The 12,270-nt window shown below is 44.8% G+C and overlaps 1 protein-coding gene across 1 annotated transcript; it reads right to left on the bottom strand.

The window, feature by feature from the left end:
• Positions 1 to 6,119: 6,119 nt before the first annotated feature.
• LOC123096907 (phylloplanin) lies at positions 6,120 to 10,343 on the bottom strand. Its single transcript, XM_044518703.1, has 3 exons — positions 9,992 to 10,343; positions 6,811 to 6,960; positions 6,120 to 6,715 (listed from the first exon to the last, which is right to left on the bottom strand). Exons 1-3 carry the CDS (start codon positions 10,341 to 10,343, stop codon positions 6,444 to 6,446), a joined length of 774 nt encoding a protein of 257 aa, XP_044374638.1. The 3' UTR covers positions 6,120 to 6,443.
• Between the last annotated feature and the right edge of the window lie 1,927 nt (positions 10,344 to 12,270).

Below are 12,270 nucleotides of genomic sequence, written 5' to 3'. Positions count from 1 at the left end.
ATTTGAATTGACTCTGCTTTTAGTATATTTTGCTTGCTACCCAAAAAATGCAGTAGAATGGTTTGGTTGGATTTCTCAAGTTATCTCAAGATGCTACAAAATAAATGATTGTTGTCCTCTCCCTTTGATGTTTGATTTGATTTGATTCGGTTTCCTCACGCCTCTCTGTTTCCTTTGTTCATGCTGCTGCCGGCCCCAGGAAGGTCTTTGAGAGCCTGAAGGTTCTTTTTTTGATTGATAGATGCATGTGTGGGTGGCAGCAGATCAACCTCCTTCTCAACCCATGGGTAAGCCCAGCCCCTGAGATTCTCAACTTCTCAACTGAATTTTTTTTTCTATCTTGCTCCTGCTGCTGCGTTTTTGATCATGAGTGTGATGCATTTTGATGATCTCCTTGTACCAGATGAGTCCGTCGAAGAAGCGGCAGCGTCTCCTCTAGAGGGTGACGGCGGCGGCGGCGCCTGTGTGCGGCTTCGACTACAACCTCCTCTCCGGTGAGTCCATCTCCTACCTAGAGATGGTACACAATTGTTACACAATTTTTGCTGCTGGCTAATCAGCTTTAGAGATGGTAACATGGTGCTGCACTCTCAGGATCATCTTATGACACAATCAATTTTTGGTGTGCTCAGATTTTTATTTTAGTGATAAGGAAAGATCCCACCTAGTTTGCTGGCTCTCTCACTTGAGTTGGTTTAACAGTAGTGGCCTCCTGACTTGTAGTTGGGTAGGTAGCTGAGAAGACTCATGGTGTTGGCTGGGAGCAAAAGTTTATATGCATGGATGATGTAGTAGTTCTGTTGTTGTATGGGGATATATGCAATAGCTATGTAACATGTGGGTTCAAAGCTTGCTCTCCTGAGAAAAAAATCCTATCTAATTTGAACATTGTACATGTGCCGTTCTTGTGGAATGGGAATTACTTGAGGGAATAAGAGTGTGCAGGGCAGGTTATCAAGTGCATGGTTGCTAGTTTGCTTAGTAGCCCTGTTCTACGTGTATATGCACATAAATTTGTATATGTGAGTTTTTAAGCATGGTTTCTGTATATCTGATAAGTGCACACATCTGTAACTGTTCCTCCTTGTCTGGTATTATAAGGCCATTTGACTGGATGCTTTAAAATATGAGTCGCTGCGGTAAATGTGTTGCAAAGTCTCATGTGGTTTCAGAAACACATGCATTTGTTTGTCATGCTCTGTTATTCCTCAAGATAAAGCTCCTTTGTATTGCTTAAAACTATTCCATAGCTTCACAAACAGCTCTACATTTTTCCTGGTAACTCTGTCAAAACTTAGAGCCCCTGTAGCTTTGTTCAACCCCTAAATTGCTGCTGCTGTTTCAAATTACTCAATTATTTGAATTGCTGCTGCTATCTCATTTTAACTAGCTGGAGGACAAAAAGCATGGTACTAGCTGAATTTGTGTCGTCATCTAGTCTAAATAACTGTCCTTGTTTGAATGGTCTCTTCTTGGTATTTTGGCTCCAGTTTTTCTAATTCTTCTCTGCTGATCTTTTTAAAGCTAATTCTTCTCTGTTGATACATGTAACAGGGCGACCCTGGAAGGCATATCACCGTTCTGTTAGCCTAGTCCTGACAGGAGCAGGTGCCTAGTTTACGATCGCTATCGAAAGAGCTCCATGCTGAAGAACATAGCTCGTAACTGTATCTTGTTATTACACCTATGGAGCTTGTAACCGTGATTGCCATACTTTTAGAGCTTGTAGCTAGTTATTGCACTTGTAGAGCTTCTGCTAGAGCTTGTATATGTTGGAGCTTATTACGTGTAGAGCTTTTAGATCTTGTAAAGTATTGTATATGTTATTACCTGTTATTTGTACAACAGGAGCTCTGTACTGAATCTGGAGTATTACGTGTGTTTTTTGTTTGTGCCAATTTAAATACTGGTTATTTATTTACTGTCAAATTGAAATATGAAGAATATGACCTTGCTAGTTGGGACCCACTTACCAGAACCTGACAACTGGGACCCATTTGACTAGTGGAAAAAATTGAAGCTGTTGAGGCGAAAAGGCCATGGCCCAGAAATTAAAAAGGCCGAATAGTTGGGCCTGACCCATATAACTGACCAAAATTAATAAGAAAAAATATATAAAAAGGCTGAATTGTTGGGCTCGGCCCATGTAGACACCTAATCGGACCGGGCTGATTCTTGTCAACGACTTTTTATTTGGTCGCAATTTTGCCACGTCAGCTTGACGTGGCCTGGGCAGAGAGCTAGCGACCAAAACAGAAGGTCATAGGATCAACGACCTTTTGTTTTGGTCGTGGCCTTCCACAACCTTCTCACAGAGAAGGTCGTTAATTTCAGTTTATGACCGTCAGCTTTTGACCATCTGTTTTTGGTCAAAAAAAGGTCGCAAATGAAAAATAATGACCTTTCAGTGACCAATAGTGATGGTCGCAAGTTGACATATTTCTTGTAGTGAACTCCCACTAAAATAGACATCCCTCAAGTCATCTAAGTGATCGTGATCCAAATCAACTAACCCATGTCCGATCATCACGTGAATGGGGTAGTCATAAATGGTGAACATCTCTATGTTGATCATATCTACTATATGATTCACGTTCGACCTTTCGGTCTCCAGTGTTCCGAGGCCATGTCTGTAAATGCTAGGCTCATCAAGTTTAACCCAAGTATTCCACATGTGCAAAACTGTCTTGCACCCTTTGTATGTGAACGTAGAGTCTATCACACCCGATCATCACGTGGTGTCTCAACACGACGAACTGTAGCAATGGTGCATACTCAGGGAGAACACTTTTACCTTGAAATTTAGTGAAGGGATCATCTTATAATGCTACCGCCGTTCTAAGCAAAATAAGATGCATAAAATATAAACATCACATGCAATCAAAATATGTGACATGATATGGCCATCATCTTGTGCTTTTGATCTCCGTCTTCAAAGCATCGTCATGATCTCCATCGTCACCGACTTGACACCTTGATCTCCATCGTAGCATCGTTGCGTCAAGGTCGTCACGCCAACTATTGCTTCTACAACTATCGCTAACGCATAGTGATAAAGTAAAGCAATTACATGGCGCTTGCACTTCATACAATAAAGAGACAACCCTAAGGCTCCTGCCGGTTCTCGATAACTTTTACAAAACATGATCATCTCATACAAAAACGTATATCACATCATGTCTTGACCATATCACATCACAACATGCCCTGCAAAAACAAGTTAGACGTCCTCTACTTTGTTGTTGCAAGTTATACGTGGCTGCTACGGGCTTCTAGCAAGAACCGTTCTTACCTACGCATCAAAATCACAACGGTGTTTCGTCAAGTTTGCTGTTTTAACCTTCTTCAAGGACCGGTCGCAGTCAAATCCGATTCAACTAAAGTAGGAGAAACAGACACCCGCCACCCACCTTTATGCAAAACTAGTTGCATGTCTGTCGGTGAAACCGGTCTCATGTGCGTGGACATGTAAGGTTGGTCTGGGCTGCTTCAACCCACAATACTGCCGAATCAAAATAAGACGTTGGTGGTAAGAAATATGACTATCACCGCCCACAACTCTTTGTGTTCTACTCGTGCATATCATCTACGTAGACCTGGCTCTGATGCCACTGTTGGGAAACGTTGCATCAAAAACAAAAAAAGATCTACGCACACACAATGATCTATCCATGGAGATGCATAGCAACGAGGGGGAGACTGTGTCTACGTACCCTCGTAGACCGAAAGCGGAAGTGTTTTAACAACGCAGTTGATGTAGTCGAACTTCTTCTAGCTCCGACCGATCAAGCACCGAATATACGGCACCTCCGAGTTCTGCACACATTCAGCTCGATGACATCCATCGCCTTCTTAATCCAGCAAGGTATCGAGGTAGTAGATGAGTTCCGTCAGCACGAAGGCGTGGTGACGATGACGGTGAAGTGATCCGCGCAGGGCTTCGCCTAAGCACCGCGAGAATATGACCCGGGGTGTAAACTGTGGAGGGGGGGCGCCGCACACGGCTAACAATTGATGTTGTGTGTGCTAGGCGCCCCCCTCCTCATATATATAGGTGGGAGAGAGAGTGGAGAGGCCAAGGGGTGCCCCAAGTAGGTCCGAATCCTATTTGGGCTCCTGCCCTTGGCCGCGCCCCTCCCTGCCATGTTTGTCGGGGGAAAGGAAAGAGGGGGGGAGAGGGAAGGAATGGGAATCCTATTCCACTCTTTCCTTTCCCTTTCCCTCTTTCCTTCTCCTCTTAGGCCGGCCCATATGGGGCGGGCACTAGCCCTTGTGGCTGGTGCGTTTCCCCACTTGGCCCATAAGGCCCATATCTTTTGCCGGGGGTGCCCGAAATCCCTTCCGGTGACCCGATAAGTACCCAATACCCGCCGAAACACTTTCGGTGTCTGAATACCATCGTCATATATATCAATATTTACCTCTCGGCCATTTCGAGACTCCTCGTCATGTCCGTGATCTCATCCGGAACTCCAAACAACATTTGGTTACCAAATCGCATAATTCATATAATACTATATCGTCATCGAACGTTAAGCGTGCTGACCCTACGGGTTCGAGAACTATGTAGACATGACCGAGACACCTCTCCGGTCAATAACCAATAGTGGAACATGGATGCCCATATTGGGTCCTACATATTCTACGAAGATCTTTATCGGTCGAATCGTTATGACAACATACGTAATTCCCTTTGTCCATCGGCATGTTACTTGCCCGAGATTCTATCGTCGCTATCTTCATACCTAGTTCAATCTCGTTACCGACAAGTCTCTTTACTCGTTCCGTAATACATCACCTCGTGACTAACTCCTTAGTCGTTTGCTTGCAAGCTTATGATGTGCATTACCGAGATGGCCCAGAGATACCCCTCCAATACTCGGAGTGACAAATCCTAATCTCGATCTATGCCAACTCAACAAACACCTTCGGAAATATCTGTAGAGCATCTTTATAATCACCCAATTACGTTGTGACGTTTGATAGCACACAAGGCATTCCTCCGGTATCCGGGAGTTGCATAATCTCATAGTCGAAGGAATATGTATTTCACATGAAGAAAGCAATAGCAATAAATTGAACAATCATTATGCTAAACTAACGGATGGATCTTATCCATCACATCATTCTCCTAATGATGTGATCCCGTTATCAAATGACAACTCATGTCCATGGTTAGGAAACCTTAACCATTTTTGATCAACGAGCTAGTCAAGTAGAGGCTCACTAGGGACACAGTGTTTGTCTATGTATTCACACATGTATTTAAGTTTCCGATCAATACAATTCTAGCATGAATAATAAACCTTTATCATGAATAAGGAAATATAAAATAACAACTTTATTATTGCCTCTAGGGCATATTTCCTTCAGTGTATAATATCATCATATTAAAACTTCTTATTCCTACTTTTTTTCTCCACTTTTTATGTGAACCGAAGAAACCCTACACCTTCTTGCTAATTTTTAATGTTAGACCCTTCCTAGTTTCACTCGAAGATCTATAAAGACACAAATCCTGATAAGGACCCAAATCACTGTGCTTATTGTGACAGTCCCTGGACCCATTGCTAACACACACAATACATGATGAAATACCAAAAAACTTACAGGGCAGATGTAGTGTTTAATGCATTACATACCTATGCTTGGCTTGAGGCTAGCTTACAATAGAATATCGTGGAAATACAATATTATCTTTTGGCGTCTATCCACTCACAGACAGAAATTGAGTATCGTAACGCTAGATCGTAATTCCTTACTCATGTTGCATAAGTACTGCAACATGATAGGTTGCAGCCAAAAGGGTCAATACATAAAATGTATTTGCAAGTGTCACAAGAAAAGATATAGCATGCCTTTCCCACCTACATGCATCTTTGGGTAAGTGAAGGTTTAGGTTTCCTTTGCAGAAAGCAATATTGTTTCCCCTAAATTGTGTATCTACTTTATACATAGGACATACTGGTAAACTCCAGTATATAATGGCGAAGTACCAAGTAAAAATTAGAATTCGGTACTTCGCCCATATATATTGATGGAAATTCACAAGCACATTCTACACATGTGTTGTGTGTGTGTTTTGTTTCAGAATTAGTGGAGATATAAAAGGTACTGAGTTCTATAAAAATCGTGGAACCCTTTATTCTCAAATAAAATCTCATTGACCTGCTGCCAATTCCCAGACATGATTAGCACATTTGAGATACAGGCATGAGAGCATCAATATACTAGTGGAAAATCGATCAGAGTGGGTGTTTAGTTCACGCATGACTTGGATTCTTTATTCCATATATGCTGCTAGCGGTACACACGTTCCATTTTTTGTATCACTGCCATGGCATGCATGGTACGTAAGAGCTATACGTAATTAATTAGCGTCCTTGCCACTTCTCATGCGTACGCATTACTTAGGCGTCATGCGTGGGGTGGATGGCCGTGGATCAGCTCATACGGAAGGAGAAGCCGGCGGGGGCGAGCTGGAAGATGCCGCTGAGCAGCCTAGTGAGCGGGCCCTGCAGGTAGGACACCAGCGCCCCCGCCGCCGGCAGCTTCCCGTCGCATTTTACCAGCGGCGTGTCCACCACCAGCTCGCAGGCGCCCACAAACGCCGCCAGCGCGTTGGTCATGTCTGCCTCCATCGCGAACGACCCGTTCTGGCTCGTCTTGGCGCCGGCCACCACGTTGCCGCCGCACCGCAGCTCCACGTTCGCGTCTGCAGTGCACGTATATACCCAGGACAAATTAGTATATCGGATAGTGTCAGTTCACAAAGCCGTGCGCATTATACATCGAGCTCTCATGCTTTACCTGGAAATGCCGGAGAAGTGGCGACGTCGATGAGGGTGCCGGTGTTGCAGGGCACGACGCCGGTGATGACGAGCTTGCCGAACTTGGTCTGCGCGGAAGCCACGGCACAGCAGGCTGCCACGACCGTGGCGACGGCGAGAATAACGGCGCCTTAGACGCCATTGCTGTTGCCTGTTGGGTCGGAGACGAGGAGAGTAGTAAAAGTACTGCTAGTTTGTTTGCACGCTCGATCTACTCGTATTTGCTTGGTGCTACTCGCCATGGAGAAGCGTGGTATTTATAGCCAGGCTCCACCCAGAGTTATTGGGGTGCCCCTGCTTCATCAGGTGATATCAGTCGTTGAGAAGTTAAATCCGTGGATTGTCACGTCCTGTGTGAATGTGATGCCAAATATTTGCCCTCCTTTTTGGAAACGGTCAAGCAAGCCAGCTTTTGCACCACAAATTGTAATGACTAATGAGATGGTGCTTCCGAGAGGCAAAAAAATTGCACTTTAGGTTAGCAAAATCGTGCGTGCCCCATGTCGGCAAGTGTTGGCTCCACCGGGACGATGGATCCGTCGTTCCCGTCCCTCTTTCGGCACCATTGTTGCACCACAGCACGTAGTGCACTAGTGCTTCAGCACAATGATTGCCTAGCATGTCTAGACCGCCACCACACCATCATGCCCTCTGGTTTCCACTCAATTTAGGTCAGGGCCATAGCAAAGAACTGATGAAGCCTGCCGTGCATGCGTTCGAGCAGCCCCCTCAAATCGATGGTGTCATTCATGTACTATCAAGTATTACTTATTTTTTCTAGCATGGCCGTGTAATTGTACTGGGAGGTTTTCTTCTGCTCGCCTTTCTCTGGCGTGCGTCGTGTAATTGCACGGCCGGGCGCCGGTCGATCGACCCATGCTTCATCATGATAGGCAGCCTCACGCCGCTGCATGCTTTCAGAATTTGAGGTCTTCGGCCGTATTTGGGTTCATGGGAACACGAGGAGGGATCTGGACAAGCTGACGACGCGTGACCGGTACAATGGCCAAATCAAGTGCACACAGCTAATATTGCATACATAAACTTTGGCATATTAGCCACATCTCAATTCACACTCCCTGCTCCCAAACAGTGTCTCGTAGAGTATGTTCTCAAGGCTACGGAAAATCTTGTTGCTTTTTTTTAAAAAAAATGGAGGATTATCCGGCCTCTACATCAAATTGATGCATGCAACCATATTAATATATTCCCTCTATCAAAAAAAATGCAGCCATATTATTAAACCAAGTAGACATCAAGTACGTAATTCGGTACATGCACGCAAGATGAGCTGTAATGAAATCAAAGAAAAATCGCCACAACCGTCATCAAAAGGACAAGATGACTAAACACCTATCTTATTGCTGGACGTCATCCAAACCGATTGTAAGTATCCCGTGCTATCGTCTTCCAACGGTTGCACGCATAAACCATATGCTCATTGGCTTCCGCATGGCTGAATGACGACCACGTACGGATCCAGCCAGTGGCCCGGTAGATGATCTTAGGGAGTGGCCCTATGTAAACAATGAGTACTATGTCATATCTTTAAGAATTGTATCCTTATATAATTCTTTTTTTCCTTCTAAAAATGAGGTTAAACCCTCGGCCCTACATCATTGAGATGCACACAACCATTTTATTAATTATTAAAGTAAGTACAGAGCAAAGACGATTACTACTGAACCATTACAAGATATGAAATAAACACCTACAGCTAAGTCTACCGTTACAAGATATGTAATAAACACCTACCGTTAAGTCTACTCTTTCCCCGGCAACAACGCCTTCTTCAACAAGGTAACAACACAAGTTCGTCGCTGCCGAACCCAATTAATCAAGGTCAGAACAAGAGTTTTCACCCTGAATATAAAGTGGTGTTTCAATCATTATCTTGAAGCGGATCTTAGAAGCCATGTCAGCATGTACTCCATGCCACACCAGAAAGGCACTAGCGAAAAGGTGGGACGCGGGATCTCTAATCTCGAGCTCAAATGCTCTTAGATGAACACTAAATTTGAAAAAATAAGAATAAAGATTCAAAAAATCTTAATTTTTTTGGGAAACTTTTAGGAATGTTTAGAGTGCATGCATAAATTCATCACGGAATCATAGTGGTGGAAGGTGTGGTAAAAAAATTCAATGCTCTGGAAATATTATTTTCAGACGCATTTGGGAGCTCTAACTTTTTTTTTGCCACGACTTCCATCAATGTGATTTCGTTATAATAGTTTGCATGCACTTCAAACATTCTATAAAGTTTGCCAAAAAAATAGAATTGTTTGATTTTTTTTCTGATTTTACTGTTCACACCTGGAGCATTTAAGCTTGAGATTCGAAAGGTTGGGGTCGGCTTGTGACTACCATCTAGCGCAATGTAATAACTCTTGTATATATTTTCTCCCTTCTATAAAGCTAAGGTACGTCATTGGCGTACCCTCAGAGAAAAAAAGGTACTTTCGGAAAAGGTGGGACATCTTCCCACCCAAGACATCCTTATATAATTCTTGTGATTAAGGATCAGGTAGCGATGAAACACTCCCTACTATATGAGTAGATGTGAGAGTGGTTTCTACCATCTCCCATTCAGTCTTTTAGGCCGGGAAGACAATCACTTAGTGTAGCAACCTGATCTTCCCTTACTAATTTGGCCATTTGAAGCACGAGAAATGCCACGGTGTTTAGCAACAAGTCCACACTACTAGATAAGTCGAAGATGTCTAGTTCCAGTTGTTTGCCGAGTGCTTTTTATCGGGAGCTCGACAATGCCACCCGTTTACCATGAACCGAGTTAAATAAAATCAACAAAGATGAGAAACTCGGCAAAGGAGACAGATTGCCCGGTGTCATGGAAAGGAACTCAACGATAACATGAAACTTGGTAGAGTCTATCATTTGCCAAGCACCAGGAAAATCAAACTCGGCAAACACACCTGTCCCATGGGACCCAAACGGGACCAGGCAATAGCTATGTGACAGTGGGGAAGGCTTTGTGAAGTTGCCATTAATGGAAACTCGGCAAAGCCCTGACCCTTCGTCTCCCTCACCTTTGCCGAGTTTCTTTTAGCAGAAACTCGGCATAGCCTTGACCCTTCGTCTCCATGACCACTATAAACAGGAGCGCTGACTTGGCACCAACCACACCTTCTTCTTGAACTAGCCATCGCCATCGCCACTGTCGTCTCCCCTTAGCCTCATCCGCAACCCCATCGTCACGCCGCCTTCATCCCGCGCACAGCCGTGGATGCAGCAAACGTCACCGGCTCCATCCCTCACGGAGCTGCCGCCACCTACAATGTATCCTTCGTTGCGTCTGTGCTGCCAAGGCCGAGGCCACTGCCATTGTTGCTGTCTCCATCTCACCCATGGCCGCAGCAGCCGATGCCGCAGCCGGCTCCGCCGCCCCATGACCGTAGATGCGCCGACCGTCATGGAAGCCATCATCGCCGCCGGATCTGTCGCGCCCACAGCTACAGCCGCCATCGTTAGCTCCACTGCAAACCCGTTCCCCATTGAGCCGGGATGGACGGCGCTAATCTTGGGGGTGCACTCGCAGCGACCACCTCAAGTTTGCCAAGATGATGAAGATCTCCTTGCGGTTCACATACGTCGATGAGCTCGTCGGGGAGGCATGAACCATGAGGTCCACATCGACGACGACGGAACTGCAGCGCATTTTCCCCGATGATGGTGTTGGTGTACTCCCTCCGTCTGGTGCAAAGTGTACATATAGAAATTTTAGGACAAATCATGGAGCGGGATAAAAAATGCATTGAAAAGATGCAAGCCATCATCTCTCTCCTCTTTAATTACCCAATCCCCAAGGACCTAAGTGCATGTAGAAATTAAGGAGACCATGTGTAGAATGTTATTGGTCTTGATTACCGTATAATGAGAGAAAAGAATTCTTTTTCTACTTTAAAGTGCATTGAGAAGATACAAGTACACTTTTTTGTGGACACATTTTAAAGCCAAACGTACACTCTTCACCGAACGGAGGGGGCACTTCTCATCGATGTCCTCCTACGGGCGGCTGGGTCAGGCAGTCCCAGACACTTTTGCCGAGTTTCAAGACTCGGCAAACAAGTTCGTAGAGAGTTTGTCAAGCGCGTTGCTCTGCAAAATAGAACGCGTGACAGAACCTGGTAGCTCATTTTGATATCATGACTTGTTAAGAATGATAGACTACTCATATCAATAAGGTGCACCTTTTTTCTGGGAGCCTGTCCAAAAGGAATCTCAAAGTTAAGCATGCTTGGCTTGGAATATTTTCAGGAGGAGTGATCGTCTGGGAAGTTGATCTCAGGTGCGCACGAGCCAGGACAAAGTGAGAAAAAAAACTAGTGTTGGTATATGAAACCAGTCTAGATCCCAGGCACAATGGTCAGAAATGATGGGTTTGGTCGGGGCCATGGGCGAATCTGGGCCCAGGCAACCCAGGCCATTGCCTGGGGCATGGGATTTTTTCTCAGCCTATATGTAAAAAAGAATTAGCTCGGTCTGGGGCGCAACCCACTTCCAAGCCCAGGCAGCCCAGCGCCCAGGCCATCGCTGGCTGCTTCCCGTCCGCACGGATGAATTGGACGAACCAACCAGTTGCCTTCAGCTGTCACCTAATGTAAGTATATGTCATGTTTCACATTCGACAAAGGGTTGCTGAGTTTCGGCGCCAGGGAACTTCGCAATAGGGTATGCCACGTGTCAGCACTTCACACGTCGTTGGTCTATCGAGTTCAACACCAGCAAAGGTTTGCCGAGTTTCAGCCTGCAGGATCTCATCAATAAGATTGCCACGTGATAGCACCGCGTGCGTCGTTGGTCTATCGAGTTCAAACTCGGCAACGTTTGTGCCACGTGGAATCGTCATTGACGGCTCGTCCCATCCACCGTCCCTATTTGTCGAGTTCTCTTTCTCACACACTCGACAGTTAATTGTTTGTGGAGTTCTCGATAATAAGAACACGTCAACTGAGAGGATCTTGCTAGTGCAGAATGTGCACAGCTGCTACACAATTGAGATGTTCAAACTGTTAGGAATCGGCAAGAACAAATGATCGAACTCATCTCTTTGCATTAGATGAAGTGCTATATATAGCACTGTAACAGGCGTTTACAGGGGGTGTCGGTTCGGACAGAACCGACGCGATTGCAGAAAGCAACCGCTGTTACAAGCGGGGAATAGTCCCTTAATTACCATGTTAATTAATTTTAACACTCCCCCTAATCAATGCTTGTCCAGATAGCATCATCATCTTGTAAGAGTCTCTTCCAAAAACCCTGTGGGAAAAATGTAAGGAGAAAAGTGTTTGATATGTTGCTAAAAACTCCTTCAAACCTTGTGGGAAAATAAGGAGAAAGATGATGCAACATATAATGGTTATTTTCTCTTTCAACTCAATAAGAGAAACTCATAGAATTTAGAGGACAATAAATATGTCGT

This window comes from Triticum aestivum, chromosome 4D (genome assembly GCF_018294505.1).
Source record: "Triticum aestivum cultivar Chinese Spring chromosome 4D, IWGSC CS RefSeq v2.1, whole genome shotgun sequence".
Classification (NCBI taxonomy): Eukaryota; Viridiplantae; Streptophyta; class Magnoliopsida; order Poales; family Poaceae; genus Triticum; species Triticum aestivum.
The sequence above is the reverse complement of the archived record's forward strand: the minus strand, read 5'-3'. Positions and strand labels throughout refer to the sequence as shown.